This window comes from Netta rufina (genome assembly GCF_964035555.1).
Source record: "Netta rufina genome assembly, chromosome: 15".
NCBI classification, from domain to species: domain Eukaryota; kingdom Metazoa; phylum Chordata; class Aves; order Anseriformes; family Anatidae; genus Netta; species Netta rufina.
The window spans coordinates 15649694-15675364 of NC_140138.1; the positions used below are offsets into that span (position 1 = coordinate 15649694).

Here is a 25671-nt window from a genome sequence, read left to right on the forward strand (position 1 = left end):
GCTGAGGCTCTGTTCTCTCAGGGATTTGGGTTCTGGTTTGCTGCTGGGTCTGGGGGGAGCGGGGTGAAGCCGGGGGGCACCGTGGTCCCCACCTGGGTGGATCTGTGCCCTGCGCACACGCGGCTCCGCAGCCTCGTCTACCTCCGGCTCCACGCGCCTCTCATCCTCCGAGAGAGCCAAAAAAATAAAAAAAAGGAAAACGAAAAAAACAAACAAAACGGCCTCACGGGGGGCACCAGAAAGCTGGGATTCTTGGCCTGGCCGCTCTCTTTGGCTATCGGTGCTGGAGAAGTGGGTCGGTGGTGGGCTTGGTGGCAGCCGGCGTCTCCGCCAGCCTCCCGTGCATCTCCCCGGCCGGCAGCGGGGCTGTTCCGGCTCCTGCCCGCGCGCGGTGCCGGGTGGACGGCGGGACAGGTAAGAGCAAGAAGTGAAAAGAGGAAAAGCAGAGGAGTGATTCATCGCTCCGCCCTGCCCCACCTGCAGTCACATGCTGCTTCACACATTCCCAGCCTTGTTCGGGCATTAACTCTTTCGGATGGTGCTGTGCTCGCCTCTCCGCTCCGTGCTGGGGTCCCCGAGTGGTTGTTGGGGAGTCTGCTGGGGGGTGTCCCCAAAAATCAGCAGCTCTGCCCTGTGATAACCCCGTGTGTGTATTGGAAGGGTGCTGCTTTCCAGCAAAATGTCCCTGCCCTGTGTTTAACCCCTCCTGCCCCAGGCACGGCAGCCCCCAGAGCAGGGAGCAGCTCGGAGCCGTGGGGAAACCTCCTCGGCTTGGGGCAGGGTGCGCAGCAGGGACACGGTCACACACCAGACTTTGCTGCGGCAGCCAGCGATAAGAGCCATGAGGCAGATGATGAAACCACCCCTGCATTCGTCAGCCGGTGAGCACAAACCAGGAACGTGGAGCTTCTGACTCGGAAACCCGGGCAAAGATGAATTTCAGGAATCGGGGTCAGAGCCTCGCGCCGATGCGAGAAAGGAAAAACGCCACGGGCTGCGTCTCGCTCCACCGCTTCGGTGCAGTTGATCTGGATTCGCAGCCGTGTAAATGAGAGCCCCGCTTGAGTCAGCATCCTAAGGCAAAGCCTCCTGCTCGCCCGTCACAGGGCTCCCCTCTGGAGCCCAGTGTCACCCCGGCTGCCCCGACCCCATGGCACTGCTGCCCCGATGCTGTCCCTGGCACGGAGCCCAGGGAGGGCCTGGAAAGGTGAAAGGGAAACACGCAGAAAGGGGGAAAATTCCAGCGTGGCTTCCTCAGAAATAGATCGTGGCAAGCTGTTCGTCTTCAGGCTGTAATAATGGACCTGGGGGGAATGGGGGATTTTGTCCCCTTACGTGGGAATTGGGCAAAATCAGCCCCGTGCCTGTGGTAAGAAGCCACGTGCTGGGTTTGTGGCTTGTTTGGGAAGGGGGAGTGGTGGCACAGGGCATTGATTCGGGGCGACACCACGGCCCTGTGTCAGGACAGGACACGGGGAGAAGGGAAACATGTGGGTCCCACTGGGTTCTGGCTCAGGAGGCATTTCAGAGGGAGCTGGGGGTTATGGAGAGCCTCTGGATGCCGTGGGGAATTCCCTCTGGTGGGATGTGGGATGGGGAACGAGGCGTGCAGGGTGCTGGGGACAAACCCGAGCCTTTCTTCCCATTCTGCCCATTTCTTGCTTCCTCTCCTGCTGTCCTGGGAGGGCACTTTCACCCCTAAACCCTTCTCATTGCTGGGGTGCCCGGGCGGAGACGCGATGGAGATGCTCGGACCGGGGCTGGGAGCGTGCTGGGGACGGACCCAGCTCCTCCACCCCGTCTGCCCCGTGCCTCATTGTATGGCAGCCATTGTGCAGGGAGATTTGTGGTCTCTTTAGCGGGGTGTGTGCGCGATTATGATTTATTGCACGGCACAATTAATGCACGAAGGGAACGGCGTCGCATCGGTGCCGCGCCGTGATGGCTCATACGGTGCTGGCCGCGGGTTTGGGACCGCGGAGCCCCACGGCCTGGAGCTTCACCAGATCCAGCTCCTGCTTGGGGACACAATGTAGGGGGACAGTGGGAGCTCGTGGAGGGGTAGGTCACGGCCTGAGCTGGTGGCAGAGCTGCTTACGGGTGGGTGTCCCACAGCACATGGCCTGGCTGAGCTGCAGGGCCAAGGGACTGGCACCGCGGTGTGACGCCGTGGCTGCGCTTTCCCTCCCCTTTCCCTTAAAATCCCCTGCGGGCCACCCTTAATGGCTGCGTCGCGCTGAGCTCAGCGCTAGCCGGGCTCGTTATTTTGGTGTTTTCCTGCATATCCTGATTTACCCTGGTGTGGGTAAGGAGCCTTCAGCTCCTTTTGAACCCCCTGCAGGGACAGGGCGCTGTGGCCGAACAGGTCGGTCCCCATCCTCACCCTGTCCCTGCTCCCCTGGCCGGGCAGCGCCCTCCCCGTGTCCCAGCTCCCCCAGCCTGGCTCTGCCCCGCAGCTGGCACCGTGCTCCTCCCAGCTGCAGAAGGAAGCGTTAATTACAAGCTCCTAATTAATTTCCCATCTCTAACAGAGGGCCTCATGATGCAGCAGGGTGCGACGCTGGGCTCTGCCAGGCTGGGCTCCGCTGCCCGCGCTGTCGGGGCTCACCGAGGGGTTTTTGGCAGCAGCACCCAGCCCCGGCGGGTGTCTGCTCGGGGCTGCAGCACCCAGACGCTGCTTTGCCTTCGGGAGCAGCTTCCACCCGCAGCTCTGGTGGCATTTGCATGGAGCCGGGCGCAAGGTGGTGTTTTGGTGAGGGGGGAAACCGAGGCACGGAGCGGTGACGGCAGCTTTACTCACAGCTGCTGGATGACAGGGGCCCGGCGCTGATCTAAGCCCCGGGAAAGGTGGAAAACCAGCTTGCAGCCTGCTCCTGCTGTGCCGGGGTGAGTCCGTGCCCTGCTCAGCGTTGCAGAGCTTGGGGGGGAAGCCCGGGTCCTGCTCCCTTTGTAGGGTTTGCAGCTCAGACACCGCTGTGTGGTGCCCATGGGGTCTGCAAGGGTGTGAGTGCAGGAAGGGGGCACCCAAAGGAAAAGAGTGGGGAGAAACGGGGTGCACATATCCCCTTCTCCTTCCTATCACATCCTTCCTACACACCCTCTCCTTCCTATGAACCCCGCAGCCAGGCTCGTGCAGGGGTTGCTCGTGCACGTCCCCGTGCTCCTCGGGGAGAGGAGGCTGACCCGAGAGCCAGCCGGGCCATTAATATTTATGCCCGACGTTCATTTCCATCCATTTCAATATTTTATGAGCCTAACAATAAAAAAAGGCCTCAACACCCACTGAGGCACATAAGTAATTGGGCGTTGACGGTCCTGGCGCGCTGCCGAGAGCGTTGCGGGGAGCTGTGGGTGCTGCCCAGCTGGAGGTAATTGCCCCAACGGTGCACAAACCCGCCTGCCCTGTGCTCCTCCAGCCACGGCCAAGGATCATGGCAGGGTTTTGGGGCCACCCTGGGGTGCCTGTTGTGGGATTCGATGCGGGCAGGGCTCTGCGTGGTGAGATCCAGCCTGGGCACTGTGCTCGGGGCTGGGATGGGCGCAGGAGGAGAGGGAGGTTGGGGGATGCTGGAGGGTGCTGGCTCGCTCTGGGAGCTTCACCTGCCTCCATCCTCACCTTTTGCTGTCCCCCAGATGCCGTGGCCTGCGTGGACCCCGAGGAATGCACCCGTGTGTGCGGGGCCGCCGTGGGCTGCTCCAACATCGCCTACCCCAAGCTGGTGGTGGAGCTGATGCCCAGTGGTAGGTCGTGACCTTGTTCCCAAGGGTTTTTGCCCACACAGCCCCTTCCCCAGTGACCCCAACAGCAAAGCCAGGGGAGGGGGGTGGTCCCGGTGCCGCTGGGTGTCCCCAAACCCCATCTGTGGATGCGCAGAGGGGATGGTTGGGGCCACCCATCCTGCTGTCCCCAGCCACAGGCTGATGTTCCCTCCTTCCACAGGGCTGCGGGGTCTGATGATCGCGGTGATGATGGCCGCGCTCATGTCCTCCCTCACCTCCATATTCAACAGCAGCAGCACCCTCTTCACCATGGACATCTGGAGGAGGCTGAGGCCGGGGGCCGGCGAGAAGGAGCTGCTCTTGGTGGGCAGGTAGGGACCGAGGGTTTCGGGGACACCAAGGGTTTTGGGGACACCCAGGGTTTCGGGGAGACCGGCAGGGCCAGTCCAGCCCTCTGTGATCTGCCTTTGTGTCTGGGAGGCTGCGCTCAGCCCGGCTGCGAGGCGCTGTGGTGGCGGAAGGGAAACAAAACCCTCACATTATTTTATGGATGGAAGCGCTGGAGACGCAGATGGGGCCCATGGAGCATTTGGAAAGGCTGAGTTGTGCCCTCAAAACGAGCTCGGAGGGGCCAGGCTCTGCCACTGCCCCACGTCACCGGGTGGCACTGGGTGGCACAAGCCTGGGGTGCCCCTGGGGGGTGTCAGGTCCTGGCCCCCAGCCTGGTGCCAGGGGGTGCCCGGGGCCGTGCAGCCGCCCGCGGTGCCGTGCTCGGGGCAGCACACTCAGCGCCGGGGCATGCCCAGCACGGGGCCTGCTGAGCAGGAGGCAATGACAAGGAGGAAATCTGGGTCAGGGCTTCGGCTGGGCTGGGGCTTTGGGGAGGGTTTTCCAGCCCTGATTGTGCGGTGATGCGAGGCAGGAGGCTGTGGGAGGGTGATTTTTGGCACCCCCCCACCCCCCAACATCTCCGGGGGTGGGAAGGTGTCAAGCCGCCTGCAGTGAGTGGGCACAGGAACTGGTGGTTGTGCCCATGAAGGTGGGTAAAATAAGGCGGGGGCTTTGGGGAGGGTGGCTGATGGATGTCTGCAATGGGCTTCGCCCACCCTGGGCAGGAGCCAAGGGTTCTCCCAGGATTGCTCCAAATTTCTCCAGCCGTTTTCTCAGGTTAATTCCCTGCGGTTTGGAACAGCACTGGGACAGGCACGTCTATAAACAGTGCCCGTACTTCCACAGGAGCCTGGAAATAATTTCACAGGTGCTCAAGAAACAGCTGAGCACTGGCTGTGGATACAGCAAACGAGAAATCTTCCGGGGAGGAAAAAATGCTGCTTGAGCTCCAAGGGCCAGCGCGGGGACACAAAGCTTGGGGTGGTTCCCCAGCAGCCCCGGTCCAACCCCTCAGCATCCTCATGCCGGGCATGTCCTGTCCAGCTCCACGCAGAAGAAAAAGGGATTTGCTCATCCTCTGCTTGCTCAGCAGCGAGGCGAGGCCGGGGAAACAATGCCCCGCGTCCTGCGAGCCGAGGGGCGGCCGCCCAGCACCACGCCGGGGCCGCTGCCTGCGCCGTGATTCATCGCGGGCGTTCGGCTCTTTCACAACGGGTTTGCCGTAAGCACGGCACCCATGGGTGCCCTGTCACCTCCCCGGGGAAGAGCTGCCCCTGTTCAGGGCTGATCTTGAGCTCGAAGGGGCTTTTCTCAGCCGGGGAAGGCTCCGGTGCAGGAGCGATGGCTGGGAGCAGGGTGCCCGTGGTGTTCCCAGCAGGGCAAGGAGCTCTGAGCCATCCCTCCCCTGCGGTGTGGCCTGAGGGGCTGGGAGGGCTCCCTGCTCCCTGGATCTGGGGATTTTTGCTCACACACAGCAGTGTCACCCGGCTGGAAATCCCCACTCACGTTTTCTGCTCGCTCTGTGGCTGGGAGATGGCACGGTGGCGAGGATGGAGATAAGGCAGGGGGAGGTGGGATGGAGAAACCCTACAAGGGCACCCTGCTGTGGGCCAGCCCCCGAGCTCCCACACCTGCATCTTTCCCATGACCTCCCAGCATCATCTGTGGGTTAGAGAAACCCCAAACACGTTTTTTTTCTTCCACCCCGTGGGTCAGGGAGGGTGTTTTGCACTCAGGCTGCTTCCTCTTTCCGGAGAGGCAGATGGGCGGTAGCAGAGAGCGGCTGTGTCTAGAGAGATGCATTCATTGCTTTCTTTTTCTTTCTTTGTATTTTTATTTTTGAATACTTCTGCTTTTTGAGCTGAGCAGATGGAGCTTTAGGTAATGCCGGGAAGCTGTGCACCGTAAACTAGCGGGGCTGAGCTATAAATACAGCGGCACTGAGCTGTGCCACGGAGCTGCTCTCCAGCCTGCTCCGGGTACCGAGGGCTCGGCGCAGCTCCTGGCTCCCCCTGTCCTTTGCTGAGCTGCCTGAGCCGTGCACGGTTGGTTTTTGGGCTTTTTCCTGCTCAGACCAGGCCAAAAAATCTGGGGTTTGGCCAATGCCTCCGTGTTTCTGATTAAAGCGAGGCAGCGGGGTGCAGCTGGGACCGGGGCGAGGATGGGGACGCTTGGGGACACCTCAGCTTTGCCTGGGTGTGGAGGTGATGAGAGCATCACCTGCAGAGCCCAAATCTGGCCAAAGCACCCACGGCTGGGGGCTTTTCAGAGCAAAAATGCCTTTTACCTGGTGTTTCCCCACGGGGGGTGCAAATTATCAACCCCCAGGCTTGGGGCGAGGGGCGTTGGGAGCAGTCACCTGCCCGGTGCTGCGGGACGGAGCCGGCACTGGTGCAATTACTGCGGCGCCTTGTGCAACTTTCATGAGCTTGGGGACTGCAGGATTAGGCTCTGCGTTCGAGGTGACATTGCCAGAAGTGCCTGCGGGATGTGCAAGGCTTCATCCGGAGCCCCAGGGGCGAGCTGGCCCCGTGGCTGGGGTCGTCCCCAGCGGGACCGTGCCCAAATGGTGGCACCCTGCCCTCGTCCCCCCCGCCTCCGGGGAAGGCTGCGGCACCCGGCTCCTCCTGCAGCCGGTGGGCAGGGAGGGAAGGAGCCGGGGAGGGCTCCAGGAGCACGGCAGTGACATGAAACAGCCTCAGCCCCGGGCACGTCTGACCTGAGCCCAGACAAAGCCTCGCAGCGTCTGGCAGCGGCGTTCTCGCCGCGACGGGTGAGAAACCACACGGGGCAGGAGCATCCTGGGGATGTCAGCGTGTGATGGGCATCCTCCCGCTGCCCTCGGGGGGGTAAAACCTGCTCGCATCCCCCAGCCAGCTCTTCTGCACCACCCTCTGCTGCGGGGCACCCCGGAGGAGATATCCCATTGCCTGGGGTGTCCGGTGGTGGCACGGGTGTCACCGCTGTCCCTCGCAGGGTGGTCACGGTGGTGCTGGTGGTCCTCAGCGTGGTCTGGCTCCCCATCCTGCAGAGCTCCAGCGGCGGCCAGCTCTACGTCTACATCCAGGCTGTCACCAGCTCCCTGGCTCCTCCTGTCACCGCGGTGTTCGTCCTGGCCGTCTTCTGGCCCCGCGCTAACGAGCAGGTTGGGGACAGCCTGGGGACAGGAGGGGGTGACATGGGGAAACGCCTCCCTGCCCGGGAACTGGGGAGGTGGTGCTGGAGGGGTGGGAGAGGAACGTGCAAAAGCCCCGAGGTGGCGTTTCTGGGGGCTGTGGTGAGGAGGAGGAGGAGGAGGGTCATCCCCACCACGGTTTTTGTCCCCTGCTGGGGTGATTGTCCCCCTCCTGCCGTCCCCCTGTGACCTTCGCTTCGCAGGGAGCTTTCTGGGGCTTGATGGCGGGGCTGGCGCTGGGGCTGGCCAGGATGGGGCTGGAGCTGGCGTACCCCACACCCCGCTGCGGGGTCCCCGACCCCCGGCCCTGGCTGCTGGCCGACCTGCACTACCTGCACTTCGCCGTGCTGCTGTGTGCTGCCACGGGAGCCGTCGTGGTGGGGGGCAGCCTGCTGACCCCCCCGCCGCCCCCAAACAGGGTGAGCAGCGCACGCGGGCACCCAGGACCCTTCACCCCAAACCCGCTTTGGCTGGAGACACCGGCGGCACCTGGGGCTGTGCCCTGAGCTCGGTTTGGGGGGGGTCCTGGGGGTTTTTTCTCACCGAATTTCCCCCGGTTCCAGCTGCGGGATCTCACCTGGTGGAGCCTGCCGTGGAAGCGCCCCCAGCCCTCTGTGGGTGGCACTCCCCAGGGACCCCGGGATGGTGAGTGTGCCCTCGGGGGTATCCCACACGGGTGGCATCCCCGGTGCCCCCACGACACCGTGCCTCAGTTTCCCCGTGGTCCCCTGTCCCCACGCTCCCCATCTCTCCGTGCCAGGCCCCTGCTCAGCCACCCTGGCCCTGAGGGACACCATGGAGCCCCCCGTCTGGGCCCGGGTCTGCAACGTCAACGCCGTTGTCCTGATGTGCATCAATATTTTCTGCTACGCCTATTTCGCCTAGCAGCCCCCCAGGAGGGAGGGGAATGGGGGGAGAAAGGGGGATTTGGGTGATTATTTTTTATTTGCCAGGCGTGGGATGTGGGAGGATTAAATCCACTGGTGCCACGAGCGGGGTGTTCTCAGCACCGTGTGTCCCAGGGGACCGTGAGGTTTGGGGGCAGGAGAGTGGGGGGCTGCTGTGCATGGGGGCAGAGAGATCCTGGGGTGAGGCTTTGGGGTGGGCAAATGGGCAGAAAAAAAAAAAAAAGAGCAGGCGAAGCACAACCTCCATAAAGCAGCAGCTGAGAGAAGGAGGCCGCACAGGAGGGTTTCATCCAAACACACTTTACTAGCTCTAAATAAAATATTAAAAAGCCACACTTTGCAGCTACAAACGGCACCAGCAGGACTGAATTCCTCCGGGGCAGCCAGTCCTGGCACCCTGCACAGCGTTACCGAGCCTGGCCACATCCCGGGCATTTTTTGGCTGCCTGCAGCTCTCCGGGGAGCAGGGGCTTCGAAAGGTCCTGGCGAGGAGCTGCCAAACACCACGGCCCCAGCAAGAAACCAGCCCGGGCTGGGCCTGCCGTGGTGTTTCCCATTTACTGGGCACGGGACTGCGGTGGTGGAGGCTGCGAGCTGGGCTCCTGCTGCTCCCCTCGGCCGCTCCGGAGAAGTTTTTAAGCCCTTTTTGATTTCAAAATGATTTTTTTTTGGCCCTACGCTTCCTCCCGCAGGGTTATTCATCGGCACCGGGAGCTGGGCAGCCTCGGGGTGGAAGCTTGGCCAGCCTGGCCTCCACCCCGGCACGGCCTCCGTGGGAGGACCCTCGCCGGGATCTGCAGTCCACGCGGCACGGGGACGGTGTGGGGACAACGTGGGGACACGGGGGGGGGCCACGTGCACGGTGCAGAGCGGGGCTTTTGGGCAGCTCACTTGCGCAGGGGGTGGACGTAGTTGCGGGGGAAGAGGCCGACGCGCCCGTAAATCTTCCCCTGCCACCAGTTGGGGTCGGGGCAGTCCAGCACCTCGATGATGTCCCCGCGGTAGAAGGGCAGCTGGGAGCTGTCGTGGGCCGAGAAGTCGAACTGGGCTTGCACGAATTTGGGTCTCTTCACCTGGAGGGAAGGAAGTCCAAGGCAGGTCAGTGGTGGGGACGGGAGGCCCCCGGCTGCCGGCAGCTCCCCTGGCCCCAAAGTGGGGGGGGCACCGCGGCACTGTGCAGTGAGGACTGGATTACGAGGGGGCTTGGGCACCTGCTTTGAAGATTAGGGTTGGGAACGGAGCAAATCCTGCCACGGGGAGAGACAGGGAGACCCGGGGTGCAGAGGAGGACCCCAGGGTGCAGGGGAGGACCCCGGGGTGCAGTGCCCCTGTTCCCACTGTCAGCAGAGCCCCCTGGGCACCCTGCCCCTCGGAGGCACCCATCTCCCCCCTAACCCAGCTCCCAGCACCCCGTTTCACCTCCACAATCACTGCCCCAGGGCACGGCTTTGCGGGTACCGGGCTCTCCTGGGTGTCACCTCCATCCTGAGGGACTGTCCAGTGCCCCCTGCCCCGCTCCACGCCACCCCTCTCGGCCCCACGGCCCCCCCAGTGGCACCTCTGGGCTCTGGTCGTCGTCCCGGAGGAAGATCTGCTGCTTCTTGGCGATGGTGGTGGTCCTGTAGAAGTCCACCAGCTCGTTGAGGGAGTTGAACTTCTCCTCCCAGAGGAAATACTTGCCGTTGCGCTCCCGGAGCACCTTGAAATGCTGGACGTGCTGCCCGTAGCTGCGGATGGAGCACGGATGTGACCCCAGGCACCCAAACCCCTTCCAGCATCGCATGCAGAGCCCAGGGGCTGCCTGGGGGACTTGCCGCCCCCATCCTGTCCTGGCTGGGGGTGGCGGTGGTATTTGGGGCCTGAACACCCACAGGGGACAGGTAGGATAGTGGGGTGGCCATAGGTTTGTGTGCTGGTGAGCCTCAAGAGACCCCAAGTCGCAGGAGGATGGAGCAGGCTGGGTTTTCCCCCGTTGTCCCCATGTGCTGGCACCTCCTCGGGGTGTCCCTGGGGGTGGCAGCTTGGGGTCCCTGTGCTGTGGGGCTGGCATGGGGCTGCTGCATGTCCCCACTGCTGCCAGCGCCCCGGGCAGGGGCAGAGCCTGGGCCACGCTGGTGACGCAGGGCAGAGCGCGGCTCCCTTTCATTATGGGCAAGAACCTCCTTAAATGCTTAATTAGAGATTAGCAGCGTGAGAAAGTGCCTGGCTGGCCTGGGGCCGGCTCCTGCACCCTGGCCCTGGGCAGGGAAGGGGCAGCAATGGGGCGAGAGCCCCCGGGGCAGGCTCTGCCTGTTGGCACACCTCCTTGCAGCCCTGGTTGCCGATGCCAAAAATCCTCGGCCCCGCGGCACCGGGCTGCTGGGGCACTGGATGTGTCCCCTGGGTGATGCTCTGGGCGAGTTGTTCCCGCAGGCCGTGCGCTCGCAGCTTGGACCCAGCCCCGTAGCTACCTGCCTGGCTGTCTTTGGGGGCACCCCAACCTGCAGACGGGGGCAAAGCAGCGCCGTGGCCCATCGCAGGAAACCGCAGGGGACGGAGGCGGAGCGGCGGCGCTGCGGGTGGGAGGAAGGGGAGGAAGGGGAGGAAGGCCTGTGCGAGGCCGTGCTCAGCACCCTGCTGCCTAACGCATCCCCTTCTGCACCAGGGCAGCCTCCCACCTTCAGCTCCTGGTCCCCAAAATGGGGCTGGGGGCTCCCCACCCCCCTGCACCCCGCGGGCACTCACTTGACGGAGACGGAGAACTCCCCCGGGGCGCTCTCGCTCTCGCGGATGAGGAAGGCGCCCAGGTATTTGCGTTTGAGGAGCAGCTCCTCCGCCAGGTGCCGGGAGATCCTGCCCGCGTACCACCTGTAAAAAGCACCCGGCTCAGCACCACCGACCCCATAAATGCCCCGGGGCCAAATCCCCACCCCGCAGGATGGAGGCACCGAGAGCTTTGTGCCCCGGGGGGAGCTCAAGTGGGAGCTCCCCATCCCGTTCCTGGGCTCCCCGCGGGGCTGCACCCACCCGCTGAGGTTTTCCCCTTCCCTTTCACCACCCTGATGTGATCGGGGACCACGCTGCTTTGGCAGGGAGGACCCCAGGGTGCTGCAAGCACCAAAGTGCCCTCGTGTCCTGCATTGGCCTTGCAAGGACACCGCTGCAGCCACCACATCCTGTCCCTGCCTCGTCCCCCGCCGTGCCACGGGCCCCCCTTTCCCCCTCCACAACTCACAGCCCGAGGTAGGAACAGCCCTGCGGGGTGTTCAGGGGGGATCTGCAGAGCAGAAACCCCTACCTTGAAGGGTGAAGCCACCAAAACGAGCCGGAGGAGCAGGGGAGATGGGAGAATCCCCCGGCTCCATCACCGTCGAGGCTGCCCCCGAATATTTGGGGGCAGCAGGCAGCGGGCAGAGCCTCTGCTGCGTGTTAAAACCACCGGGGAGCTGACAGCCTTTGGGCTTTAGCACCAAGCATCACCCGGCCCCAGCCTGCAGGAGGCCAGGTCCCACCCAGCCCGGCTCGTTCCCCGAGCACCCAGCGCCCGCCCCGGGGTGCCCCCAGCCCACGCTCCTGCTCCCCAGCCACAGCCCCGAGCAGATTTCGCTACGGCATTTAAATGTGATTTACCAGGGGATAATGATACATAAAACACAGGTTAAAACAGGGATAAATTATGCCGGGCTTTAATAAGACGGTAATAGGATTGTGTCTAATGCAGTTGTAATCCCATAATACTTTGTTGTTCCCCGATTATCATTTATTTAGCGGGCAGCCCGGCGCGAGGACGAATTTCTGTGTGTCTGGGGTACGTGGGTGTGCCACCACCTTTGGTGGCGAGGGCAAAAGGATCGCCCAGCACTGCCACCCATCGCTCCGTGGCTCAGTTTCCCCACGTGCGGGGCTACCCCGGCTTGTGGCCAAAATTTGGGCACCGGGACCCACGGCTGGGATCGGTGCCGGGGTGGTACTTACGGGTGGGGCTTGATCTTGATGTAGTTTTTGGGGACGAAGCCCTCGCAGCCGTACAGCTCGGCCTTGTACCAGTTCTGGTCATCTTCCATGTTGAGGATCTGGGGAGGGAGAGGAGCAGAGAGGCATCAGCCTGGCCAAAATCCCTATATCCTGGCCCCCCCATGGGTCAGCTGTCCCGTGACACCCCCAAAATCCGGGGCTCTGACCAAGGCTCAGATATTTTACCCAAGACACGGTGTGGGGGTTTGGGGTTTGGCTCATCCCTGGGCTGCCTGGCATCACCCCAAACCCCCGGCCAGGGAAAGGGGATAAAACCCACCCCCAGAGGAGCCGGGCTTCAGCCAGCCCCGTGTCCCCCGGGGGCGACGGCAGCGTGGGAGGACGCGTCCCGGTGCGAGCAGGAGGGCTGTGACACCCGTTTGAGCGCGACACCATTTTCCAGCCTCCCACGCAGGGGCCCGGGGCGGCTGCACAGCTGTGCAAACAGGATCCGAAACCCTACAGGGCTGCGGGGAAAACACGCCGGGGAGGCAGGGCCGGGGGATGCGTGCGGCAGCTTCGGGGCCCCGGGTGATGGCTGTGCCCTCGTCGTCCCCGGGGGTTGGTGCCGCTGCGTGGCCGGGGGTGCTGCAGGGTGCTGGGGGCCAGGAGCAGCCCCCGGTGCTGTGGCATCAGCCCCGTGGAGAGGGGTCGGTGGTGTGGTGCGGGAATCCTTGTTCCCATAAGTGGGGCTGCGGTGTCTGGGGGTGTTTTGAGGCTCCCCGAAGGTTTTTTGGCAGCTGAGCCTACCCCAAAGACAAGCACCTGAGTGTTTGGGGTCCTTGATGTTGTTGTGGAGCAGGGGAAAAATGTGTTTCAGCCCCAAAACAGAGCTCGGCTGGTGCCACCGATGTCCCAATGGCTGGGGAGGCTGCGTGCCGCATCCCAGCCAGGATCTCTCTGGAGATGTCCCCGGTGGCACGGACGAGCAGTACCCTCCGCTGCTGGGGATGCTGCTCTGCACCCCAAAACCCCAAAGAACGGCTCCATCTCCCCATGTAAACCCCGAAAGAGGCAACAAAGCACCAGCATTACCCTACGTACCCTCTCCTTTCCCCCCCAGCCACCAAATCCCCGTACCTTCAGCGTGTCCCCTTTCCGGAAGGGCAGCTCATCCTTCTCCGTCGCCTGGAAGTTGTACAGGGCCACCGACTCCATCCCGCTGGCTGCCGTGGGGTGCGAGCGGGGGGCCCCCCGGGGCTGCGTGGGGCTCGCTGCCCCACGGCACGGGGCTGTGGGGCACGGGGCAGGCGCACGGCGCTGCCGGCGGGCAGGAAACCGCGCTGATGTCAGCGCCCCACCGGGGCGAAACGGCGAGCACCACGAGGGGTGCTGCCTGCCGGCGGGCACGGCTGCCCAGATGTGCCACCCAGAGGTGCTGCCCAGAGGTGGAGGGTCCTGCTCGGGCCGTTTATTGGCACCTGTGGGATTTTGGAAGGAAATCGGATGGCGACGGGCCGGGCGCGTGGGTCGAGGATGTGGGTGAAGCGTGTGAGAGCGGCTGGGGGAGGCTTTGATGTCTCGTAGGGGCTGAGCGCCCTGGGGCAGCCCGTGGAAGGTGGCTCGGTGGGAACGGTTCTGAGCAGACGTGGGGATGCAATCGCAGAGGGATGGGCAGAGGAGGAGATAAAGGGGGTGGATGCACACACCTGGTTTCTCTGGAAATCAGACCGAAAACAACGTGCCAGGTGCCAGCCTCCAAGCGGCGAGGCTTCCGCGTGGCTGTTCCTGGCTTTTTGGGGCTGTTTTGGGGGCTGTTTTTTTCCAGCTTCCCTTTTGCAGGAAAAAAAAAAAAAAAAAAATCTATCCCTTTTAGACCAAAATGACTTCCTGCTGCTCTTGTGGGCTGCAGGCACCGTGTGTGCAGGGCTCACACTCAGGGCACCACCAGCGAGGTCGCCGCAACCACAAAAACTTCCTGGCGCATGCGTGGGCCGTGGCACGAAGCACACAGAAAATCCACCGGGCGCTGGCTTTGCTGTGCAGGGAGGAATTAACCCGGGGACAGCTGAGGCTCGGTCCTTCCCGATGGGTTTGGGCATTTTCCAGCAGGAAGCTGCTGCCATCTGCATGGGGAGGGACGCGCCGCGGTGCTCGGTGTCCATGGGAAGGGGACAGGGATGAGCGGGGTGGCCCTGGGTGTCCCCACAGCCGGTGGTGCCCCGGTCCCTGGCCATTATCCCCAGCATGGTCCCAGGGGAAGAGGAGAGGCTGGAAAGGCCGGGGGGGGGGCCGTGGGAACTGGGTGTGTGTGCTCGCTGTCACGAGGAGGACGGGATGTGGCGAGGCCCCGCGGTCACCGCAGCCCAGCCGGACCCAGGGGACGGGGCTGGGGCTCAGCTGTGGGGCGAGAGTCCCGACCCTACAGCCCCGAGGGAGCAGGGCTGGGTGGTGTCTGGAGAAACCGCCCCATAGAGGCAGTCAGAGGGGCTTTGAGCCCACGTGCAGGAGGATTTGGACCTTGCCCCTTCTGCCTCTGCTTGCAAAGGGCACGGGATGGAGGGGTCAGGGAGAGGTGGGCGCGGAGGCGTTGGAGAGCTGGGTGGGTGCCCAGCGGGTTTGGGGGCAGAGCGGAGCAGGATGATGGCCCCGATGGGGACGTTTTGGGGCCCGGCTTCCTTGGGGTCATGGCTTGGGGTGCCTTGGGGTGTTGGGCACAGGGCTGCGCCACCCTGCGGGGTGACAGAGGGCACCCACGGCCTCGGCGCAGCAGCTGCGCTCAGGACCGGAGCAGGATTGGGTCCTGCCAGCAGATGGCAGCAATATCCAGGGTGACACTGGGGACACTGGGGACACTGGGGACACTGGGGAGCATCCCGGTACAGCAGAATTGGAGGTGCCTGCTGCCTCCCAGCCTCCAGCTGCCTCCTTCCCCGGGGAAACCCTTCTGCCTGCCCGTGGGCACCCCCAAACCTCCCCCACCCCACTCTTGCCCCATCCCAGAGCCCCCCCTGGAGGGATCCTGGACCCCACAGCACCCTGAACCCCACAGCACTCAGCTCCTAGAGCCAGCAGCTGACTAACCACGGGCCTGAGCCATCCAAAAAACCTCAAACCAAGTTTTTTTATATATATTTTTTCTCTCCCTCTAGTGTTTTGCCAAGGATCCATATCCCTACAGCACACACCATACTGGCACAGGGAGGAGCCCGTCCCTGCGGCTCCATCCGCAGCCGGTGGGTGCTGAGCCCTGGGTCTGCACCCCCCTGGGGTTTGGGGGGGTCCCAGGGGTGCTGGGTGGTCACTGTAGGTGGGTGTCAGGGCCTGCAGCACGGAGCAAGGGGCTGCGAGCATCAGCCTGGCTTGTGAGGAGACCCCGAGGGCTGAGGATGAGCTCCGTGGGTGCCACCTATGCCTGCAAATGGGGGAATTTTGTGGCCCTGGGGACAGGCAGAGGAGGGTGCTGTGGGTGCTGCCATCGCCCCTTCCCCTTGGCGTGAGGTTTGGGAGTCGGCTTTTCCCACAGAGCGCATCCTGGTGTAAGTGGGATGGGAAATGGGAACCCCACGGGTGGGCGCCTGGGTGTGGGGTCTCATTTTTGGGACTGGTTTGGGGCTGATGGGTGCAAGCAGTGCCCGTGCCTGGCTCTGGGGACAGGCACTGCCTCGTTTTGTTTTAGGGACATGGCTGCGATGGACACTTGGTGATGATCACTTGTGGAGAGGGTAGATGTTAATGAGTTAACCAGCAGCAGCTGGGGGCCGGGCACCCCCTGCACCCTACAAAAGGAGGTGGAGACCCCCCAGCTGGGTTTGGGCTGGTCAATGGGGGGTGCTCTGCACAATAGGGCTGACTTTGGGACCTGCTGCCTTCTTCCTCCTCCCAATCAACCCCGCTCTGCTTTTGGCTGCCTGAGCAGTGTCTTGTCGTGCCAGCTCTAAAAGCTTTAAAAAAAGCTTTCTGCTGAACCTGCTGGGTGCTGCTCTGCAAATATCTGATGGAGGCTTCTGAGGTGAGAAACCACCGCAGCACCCAGCCCTCCTGTTTGGTGAGCTTCCCATAACCATGCTTACTGGTTAGACTGGTGCCACGGTGTGTGCAGGGGCTGGCGTTTCTCTGCTGTGTTTTTGTGGCTCTCCTTGGGAGCACCCCTGGGTTTTTGGGGTTGAGAGGCCAGGATGCTGCTCACTGGGCCAGCACGGTGATGGAGGGCTCCTGCTGCTCAATTCCAGGGGAGAGAAATCAGAAGGATCCCTTTAGTGTGGGGCTGGGTGTGGGGGGTGTTTGCCCCGGAGGAAGGCTCCTGGAGGGGGCAGGAGGGCTCCGCGGCACGTGAAGGGCTCGTGCCAGGGAAGCCGTGTGCGTGCTCGCATCCTGACACAACCCGCTGCAGGAACAGCTTCTGAGAAGCTCCCCCTCAATGGTGACATCTGTTATTTTTCTGGGATTTAAAAGGATTAAAAAAAAAAAAAGCATAAAAAAATGAGAAGCCTTGTGCGTAGGTGAGGGGATGCTGCCGCTGCGGTGACTCAGTGGGGACGTCTGGGCAGCTCTTGTGAATGATGGCTGGCAGAGGGGTGGCTGCGCTCTCGCTGGGAGAAGCAGCCCAATTTTGGTTCCTCCTTAGGGCTGGCTTGTTAACAAAGAAGTTATTAATAACCAATTAAGCCCGAGCTCACGTCACGCCTTCCTCTGGAAGCGCGGCAAGAGCCTCTGCGGTTCCTCCTTCGGCACCGTACCCACTGCACGCGTGGGGGCTGGATTTGGGGGGTTCCTGTGGGGCTGTGCAGGGGGAACACGTTCAGGGGGTGTCCTCTGGGTGCAGGAGGCAGGGGTGGGGGTGACCTCTGCTGCTGGGGTGGCTCGGGGATCATTTTGGGTGGGTGCTTTCTGAGGACATCCTGCAGAGGGTAGTGCTGCTTGGAGAGGGGTTTGGTCAACCCCAGGGGCAAAAATGGGGGCGCTGGGGCCATTTGGGGTGCCCGGAGGGAGGAGGATGTGTGTGTGGCCGTGTCCCTGGGCAGCGGGGAGGCTGCTGGAGCGGCGCCCACCGGGATAATTCACCGGGTGCCGGATGCGCCGTAAAAACCAGAGAATCCAGGCTCTGTGCTCCTCCTGAAACCGGCTATTCAGGAGAGGGATGAGGAAGACAAGAGGGAGGAAGCGGAGGGGAGATGCAGCACTGAGGCCTTCTGTCTGGCCGGGGCGGATGCAGGTGCAGCTGCGGATTCCCTGGATGCTCCGGCTGCTCCGCGCCGCCCTTTCCTGCGGGGACAGAGGAGATGCAGGCAGGAGTTGTCGTCCCCCCCCTCTGGCTCGCATTTTCCTCTGATTTATTTTCGCTGCTGCAGCGTCTGGGGCAGCTCCTCCTGTAGTCTGGGCCTCGAGGTGGCAGGTTTGTGGGGGCTCTCTGAGGTCTGATAAAGGGGTGAGCTGTCTCAGGAGGGTTTGTGACCTCTCTCCCCTCGCCAGCTGCCTCTCTTCAGGAAATGTTGAGAGATGAAGTAGTTCTGAAACCTCTGCCCAGCCCATCAGCAGCTTGCTCTGAGATGAGCCAACAGCATTGGAGGCTGTGAGGAGGAGTCCACGCACATGGCAGTGTCAGTCCCCAGCCACACAGGGCCACATAACCACCTTCATTTTTGTAGCAAATCCAGCTAAATAAGGACACCATCGCTGCCTCGTGCCATTTTCCCAAGCGGTGTTTTCGCCTGTACAAGGCGGGAGGAAAGAGTGAGCAAAGACTGGAGGAGGCCACAATAAAACTGATGGATCCTTCCCTGGGGCTGTGTCAGATGGTGATTTCTGACACATCGGCTGTGGAAATCCAGGGTAATTTCACTGAAGCCTCGCCAGATAGCTGCCTGTGTAAATGAGGCAGGATCTGGCCTGTTTTAAAGGGACACTGCCCAGTGGTTAGCCCTGGGATGCATGCTTTTGCTGTCTGCTTCTTAGCAAAAGCCATGTGCAGCACTCACACAGGGCAATACCTCACTTTTAATGGGAAGTTGGGGCACTGTTCTCCCTGGAAATGTTCCTGCAGTGCCGCAAATGACAGCGTTTGCTCCAAAGGAAGATTTGGTGGGATATCCAGGGTGCTGGGCCACCCCCAGTGAAGGCGATGGCCCAGGAGCGGTGCAGCTCCAGGGCTTCAGCTCGAGTGCCGTAAGGCACGAGCATCAGCACAGCTGTAAAAACCTTTCCCATGTAGGTGTACGTACAGCATGTGCATACATTGAGATCCGCCTGCAATACCCAGCAAAGTATATGCAAAATAATCTGAGTCTGTGTTTATATAAAGCATTCCCTCCAGCTGGGTGTTCCTTCCAGCTCACCAGGCAGCAAGCTTCTGAAACGCAGCTTTGCTATCTTCCTTCCTTTCTTTTCCCCTCTCGGTCTGAAAGAGGAACTGGTTTTGCTTTCTGCTGGCTTTGGGGTTTTGCTGGGGAGCCCCGGCTCGCTGACAGTCCTGGTCCTCGTGGGCTTTGTGTGTCCTGTTGGCTCGGAGCTTGCCATGAGGCAGCAGGGGATGTGGCGGGGCATCGTGTCTGCACGTTATCTCGGTGCATTAGTGTTGCATGCCGCTCTCCCGCTGTGCTGGAGGAAGGTTTGGGAGGTTTCTGGCGAGTGCATCACACCAGGCAGCCCTGTTGGTCCCACCAGCTGCAGGACTGGGATTTCAGCTGCTCCAGACTTCCTTGGAGGAACTGAGGAAGGTCAGGACCAAGCACACCAGGCACAGAGCTGGTGTCTCTCCTGGGAGACCCTCAAAACCAGCCCAGGCAAGGACTCCAGCCCCGGTGCCTGCTTTTTTTTTCCCCTCTGGGGATTAACCCAAGGTCTGCAGCTCAAGCTGGTGTTTGTTTGCTGCTCCCTCAGCCAGGCTCAGCAATGCAGCCTCCAGTGGCTTGCAGCTGCACTATTCCCGGCTCCCCAGGGCAGTGACATTTACTGCTTCACTAAATCATTTTAGCATGTGTTTAAATCTACCGTGTAGGACAGGCTCTGAACACCCCGGGTGCTGAAGGCTGGAAAAGCATGCCACCTGCCTACAAGGCTTAGATGGCCTCGAGGATGTAAAACATGCCAGTTAATGGAGAGTCTGGGGAAAGGCATATGGAGACGGAGCTTTGGGGAGCAGCCCAGGACAGCCCTGCTCAGGAGAGCTGAGAGACAGCATGTGAAAGCTGTGCTTTATCCCTGCTTCCAAGCATGACATATGGGCAGGTCTGATGTGCAGAGCTGTGGGGCAGCATATGGGAAGGTAGGAACATCTCTCCTGCTCGCAATTAATGATGTCCAGCACTGGTAGTGATCAATAGTTGAATGATGGAGGAAAAATATTGGAAATGGGTGAACAAATATTTCCTTCTGTTCTCCTAAGACCCAGTGGTGTGGAGCTTGGATGTGTCTGAACCAGCTGTGACTTTGTGTATAAGATGAATCTTGAAAGAGGCACTCGAGAATGGCAGCCTCTCAGTTTTTCACCTCCCCCAGGCTCTGATTGTGGTGCAAAATGGGATGTGGTGCCCTGCCCAGAGGGAAGATGCGAGTCTCATATTTCTGTCTCATGATAATGGAGTGCAAGCAGGAAAAGCTGATGCAGACCCACTCCTTGCAAATGTCTGTAATGAAAAATTGCAAGTGGAACAATAGAGAGCAATGCACACGCAGTGCTCACAGGGAAGCATCTGCCCATTTTTCTCTTGGGAGCCGGACTGGTGGCTTCAGCGGAGGAAATCATTTGTAAAACACAGCCCTTCCTTTCCAAGTGGTTAAGACCCTTCCAAGTATAAGTCGCTGTTAGGTCTTGCTGTGCAGGTGTCAGAGCTGTTCTTCCAGCCCATTGGTGACCCACGGGGGATTTTCAGCAGCAAGGCAGTTCAGGCTTATTTGGCTTTCACTCTTACCAAGCAGGTTATTCAGTTCACGCATCTCTACAAAGGCCATTTTCAGTATTGCTAAAATCTGCTGTGGTTGTAACAGCTTGCACCCCCCTCCAGGCTCATGAAGTGACATGCAAGCGCTGAAAGAGGCTTCTTGAAGGACAGAGGAAGCCCATGGTCTGTAGCAACTTGCTTTGCAGTTATTTTTGCTTGAGGTTGAGCTTGTGGTTTGTGCCCCAGAAGAAACGGGGCCGTGCACAGCCAGTTCCCAGCAGCGCTGGTACTTGCTTCATCCTTTCTCTGATAAGAAATGCTTGACTTCAGAAGGGAGCGGGGTTCCTTTGACTTCCCCTACTGTTCACAAAGTCAGGGAGCACTCTTGTATTTTCTCCACCTCACTCAGGCCTTAAGAATGTGGAAGCTCATAGGAGTGTTAATTACAGACAATTATAACCTGCTTGGCCAGCTGTCATGCTCAAATGGCTACTGAAACTATCGTAGAAGATGCAGGTTGTCCTTACAGGCCAGTCTCAACCAAAGGAGCCTTCTGGTTCAGGGGCTGGCAGAGCAGTTGTCCAGCACAACTGATCCATGGAGCAGCTCAGCCAAATAGTGTTAGGAGTGAGTGTGCTCGGAGCATTTCTTGCCTGCAGTGTTTGTGCTATGAAGCCCTCATGGCTTGTCACGAATCTCTCCCAGCCCAGCTGGTGGATTTTTAATCTGCTTGTTGATTACACAGGGACCGCGTATTTACAGATCTGCGCTGGTGTTTATTTTTTGCGTTAGGAAATCACCTGGGAAGACCTGTTGGGGATGAGATGCTCTGTGACCGGCCGGCAGTGACAAGCCAGGAGTTGTGACCGTGAATGCAGATGTGAAAGTGGCAACTGGATTTGTGAGCATGGGAACTGGGGAAGTTCAGTTGCAGAAGTGGGAATCAGAAACCTCGAAATGGGGCCAAGTAATTAAGCAACTGCTGTGGTGCTGGGCAAACACAAACCCAAGAGACAGCCCTCAGTTTTCATCTGTCAAGGGAAAAGCCACCAGCTTTTCAGCTGTGATAATTGGTGATGGGCATCCAGCTGTAATCCAGGGGCTCAGTAGCTCTGCATTACCAATCCCCTGGTTTAAAAGAGGGAGCTCAAAATGTCTGTGGCTTCCAGTATTCAGCCTGCTCCAGGGGTCCTGTCTTCGCTACTGAGAGCGATGGCATGAAATCTCTGCACTACAAATGGCTGGAGATATGTGCTGTATATATAAAGCTTATTTCTCAGGGCTATAGGCAGATGTGGCTTGCCAGATGTGATTTACAGGACAAGAGCACACATGCAGGAAGCTCTCTGGACCAGCTGATGCCTCAGGTCCATGTCTGAGCACCCCCTTGGTGTGATAACACTGATTTCAATCTTTTTTCCCCCTGATTCACCCCAGGTAAGTGGCAGATGAATCACTGTGCTTGTCCTCTGGTGGGCAGGACAGTGCTTTGCTCACAGGCCCTGAATTTTTGTGCTTGAATATGAAACTTTTGGACTCCAGTCTTTCTGCCATGGCTATGGTTGCTGCTGAGAGCTGACACCGCTCTCACGGGCTGCCTGCTTGGTTGTATATTTTATTTGTCAGAAAAATGCTCTCCTCCCCACTTCCCTTGTAGCATACGAAGTCTTTTTTTCCTATTCATCGAGGTGGGAGCAGCCTAGCTCGCTGTCCCAGCCCACCAGGAGAGGAGACCACCGCCAGGGAAGCGCTGGGAGCCAGCAGCACAGCTCCTGGCAGGGTGTTTTCCCTCAAGGTGAGGAAGATCTGGGAGGAGGGAGGGTAATCTCTCGCCACGTGAGGTCCTTGCACAACACCACCACTCATCCTGCAGTCGGCCTGCTATTACGAGGCCCAGATGGGTCTGAGGATGGGCCTGGGGCGAAAGGGAGGGCCCGACTCTTCGGGTGACATTCTTTGGGTGGCTGCTGCGGTGATAAAGAGGAACTCTGGCGGGTGACGTTGCCGATCAGGCCCTTCCTGGCAGGAAGTCCTCTCGTCACGACGAGGAGGAAGCCAAAAGAGGGACAGCACGGGCTGTACTGACCGCAAGCAAATCCTTGTCCTCCAGCACGGGGCTAAAGGCTCGTGGTGACCCGCTCTGTGGAAACGCTCGGTAGCAAAATGAGGCCGTCTTCATGGAAAAATGCCCTGGAAAAATGCAGAATTGTGCAGGCAGCCCCAGATGTACCAGTGCTCCCAGTCTGGGAACAGGCAGCAAAGCCACGCTGGCTGTATCCGACTGAAGAAAAACACGTCCTCTATGGACAGAGTCCTGGCCCCGGCTTTCTGCTGACACGAGCACTCATCTGACCTTCTGCTGAGCTGGTTCAGGGAGCTAAACTGGCTGAAATGTGACCCTCCCCCCAAAAAAAGTGATTAGTTCTGACCACAGCTGGTGTTAACCAGCCCTGGTGGTAGGGAGGGAATGGACTGGGTGCTGGGGGTGGTGGAGGAAGGGCAGAAACCACAGCAGCCTGACTTGGGTCAATTAAAACTTGTGGAATTTCACCCTAAGGCTCCAGTGAGTTTTAGTGTAAGCAGTGCAGTGGCCTTGGCTTCTCGATGTGGCACAGGGAGAAATTGCACCTACGGAGCAGTAAGGGGAAAGGAATGAGGGAAGGTGCCCGCAGATGAGAAGGGCCTAAACTTCTAAAGAAACACACCACTTGGTAATTACTAGAACTAAGCACATTTCAAATGTCACTGCCTCTTGCACTGTCACTGTATTCATTTTGAGAAAAAACAATGTGCTGGGCTTGCATTCTCTCCCTTCTTTTCATGAATCTGCTAACGTATTCAGAAAAGGTCTGTTTTGAAAGCCCATATTAGAGGTGTATTAATTTTGAACATGTCAGAATGAATGCTTAGTAGTGGAAACAGTTCTACAAGTTTGTCTGCGTCACAAATGAAACTAAAACCATCATGCTGGCCGTAAATGTGCTCTATTTTGATTAAACTTGGGTTGTTTCCAGCTGAACTCAGGCATGGATTTATTGGGGCACACTCTTCCCTATTCATCTTCCTGATTTTGCTCTTTGTAACTATACATTTTTAAAATGTAGATGATGTTTAAAGAAAATAATCTAATCCAGACTATACCTGATATGAAATAAATTTATTTTGGTCCTCCTCAGCTTCAGACAAACCCTATAGATGTGGTCTGGCTGCTGACCCTGTGGATCCCTGCATCCATTTAAAGCAGACACCCCTATCACTCAGAGTTTGCATATTTCAGCTAAAGATTCATGACTCCAGGAGGGAATAATCTGAGGTGAACATCACTTCGTATAAATCTGAATATATTCCATATCACTGTCAGCAATATGCAGATGGCTCAGAAAATTTAGAAGAGAGACTGTGCTTGCTGAGAAATGTCTTGCTTCTTTGGCTCTGAGGCCAATAATGACTGCATTTGCCCATATTCTCATTTAGTTAGATTTCCAAAATTGGGTCCTCAAGGATTCGAGTCCTTATTTTACCCCATGCAGGAGCCTTTGACTTCCTAGGGATGCTGAGAAATGCAGGCTCCCACTGGAATCAGTGTGAGCAGAGGGTGCCCAACCTCCTGATACATCAAGCAGGTTCTTGCTTGGCTGCTTAATAACGAGTTAAATGCCGAGCATTAAACACCTTCATTAGATGATGCTAGTCTATTTTTGAATTGATTCCTTTGAAGACCTATAGGTTAGGAGTGGGAAGGGAAATTGGTAATGGAGCAAAAATGACTGTGATTTAGAGATTGAATTGCATGCAGCTAGAGCCATGCATCAGGATAATGAGATTCAGTCTTGTTTGGTTACAAGCACTGGAGACAGAAGCAGAAAATGTGATCCTCCAAGCCAGCTCTCAGGAAATGAGAAACAATAGAGTGAGGAAATCAAATTTCAAACTGCAGGGATATATTTATCGAGTTTTCCTTAGAATTTTTTTTGCAGAGCTTTTTGGCATTCTCCGTGCAGCTTTTTTTTTCTGTATTTTTTTTTTCGGTCAGCCGACATATGGCTGGAGGATTAGATCACTGTAAAGCACTGTTGTTTGTGACCTATTTGTTAATGCGGGGCTGGGGTCACCGAGAAGAGACGAATGTACTTGTCATTGTTCAGTGCTTCTCAAGTGCTGTTCCTGTTGTCAGTCACACTGTGGCCAGACATTTGGAACAAACTCATTAGCTAATTAGTGGTGTGCTCAGCCCCACGTGGCGGCAGTTGCTGTGTGGGCGATATTCACATTATGGCTGTGGAACAGGCCCTCCTGGGGCTTCCTGGCAGCCGCTTTTTGCTAGGTTAGGTAGGAGGGCAGCTGTGGCCGGGCAGAGCTGGGAGAGGCTGTGCCTGTCTCGTCTCTGCTTGAAGAGTCTCCTGCATACCGGGCATCACGCTGCAGCCCCTCACATTATCCTTGTGCTCCTTGTGGCGTGGAGGCCCCTTTACTCCCACTTGTTGGGTTCGCTGCCTCCATCTGCCTTCTCCACGTGGGCTGCTCTGCTGCCGAAGCAGTTACTGAGGAGAAGCCATGGTTATCGGCTTCTGATGCTGAAGTCATGTTGCAATAATGGCCTTGAACTCTGGCTCTGCCAACACAACTGAAACGTGCTGTGAACAACCTGATAGAGTGTCATGGGTCAACATCCAAGGCGTGGTACAGCCTGTTCAGAGGACAAAACTGGGGAGGAAAGTTTGCTACACTAGCACCTGGGTTTAAACTCACAGGACAAGTGGCAGTGACCTGCTGTGGCTGATATGCAAGAAGGGCCCCATATCCACTGCAGCAAGTCTGTGCCCGCTGTGGGTGTCCTCAGGAGACCGCCAGAAGGGATGGTCCTATTGCAGCCTGGGCAAATCTCTCCTGGTGCAGCTGTATTGATTTGGGCAACATGGCCAGCCTAGCACAAACACCGCGATTTAAGGTGTTAACACAAGTGTAATAAAAAAGAGCTTAGTTTTACTTGGGTGGCTTGTTTTGCCCATGCTGAGTGACTTGATCTGGTTGATAGAAAATAGTTTTGTTGATGCAGGTGTGCCAGCTGTAGGAGTTCTTTGCTAGGTTCGTTTATTTGTACACTTGCTCTGTAGACAGAACACAAGAAATGTCTGGGATGGAGCTGGAAGCGGAGAAGAAACTCCCACCTGTTTTTGAGAGTTGTCTGTCCACAGGAGAGCAGGTAGGCAGGAGAGAAGGCAGCAGGAATACTTTTATTCTGCACATGTTATTTTAAACAAGAGCTTTTTTCTTGTTCTTTAGAGCTGTCAGCACCTAATCATTAGGATTAATGAACATGCACTGAAACATTAGTTTTCCACCATTGCCATTTCTTCTAAAGACAAAAAGAGGGAAGTATTCTTTCAGCTCCTGCTGATAGTGTCAGATGCTTGCAGATGCTTTATTTTTTCACCCAGAATCTCATTCTGCTTAGCTCTCCTAGCTCAAGGTTAACAGCTAAGCCACTATTGCAGCTAGCTGCAGAAGACTTGGCTTCCCAGCTACCAGATGGTATTCAAAGCACTTGGACTCGCAGCATTTCTAAAACAAGTTCCTTTTAATGCAGCTTACTCTGCTTTGCTGCAGTCCATGTTCTTCAGTATTTAAACCTCGATCCTTCTCAGATTGAGGTCAGGGGGAATTT

General features: G+C 58.7%; 2 protein-coding genes across 2 annotated transcripts in view; one reads left to right on the forward strand and one right to left on the reverse strand.

Moving 5' to 3' along the window:
* Positions 1–8170, forward strand: part of SLC5A10 (solute carrier family 5 member 10) — a gene marked incomplete at both ends in the record, with an annotated part of 35282 nt that extends 27112 nt beyond the window's left edge. The window contains 6 exons of the mRNA XM_084295985.1: positions 3634–3741; positions 3941–4091; positions 7087–7255; positions 7489–7704; positions 7849–8005; positions 8058–8170. Coding sequence (XP_084152111.1) covers positions 3634–3741; positions 3941–4091; positions 7087–7255; positions 7489–7704; positions 7849–8005; positions 8058–8170 — 914 coding nt within the window. The remainder of the gene's footprint in view (positions 1–3633; positions 3742–3940; positions 4092–7086; positions 7256–7488; positions 7705–7848; positions 8006–8057) is intronic.
* Positions 8171–9080: 910 nt separating this feature from the next.
* Positions 9081–13344, reverse strand: GRAP (GRB2 related adaptor protein; the record flags this gene model as incomplete). The annotated part of the gene is made up of 5 exons (XM_084296237.1): positions 9081–9266; positions 9752–9920; positions 10918–11040; positions 12148–12245; positions 13267–13344. 5 exons carry the CDS (start codon positions 13342–13344, stop codon positions 9081–9083), a joined length of 654 nt encoding a protein of 217 aa, XP_084152363.1.
* Positions 13345–25671: the final 12327 nt, after the last annotated feature.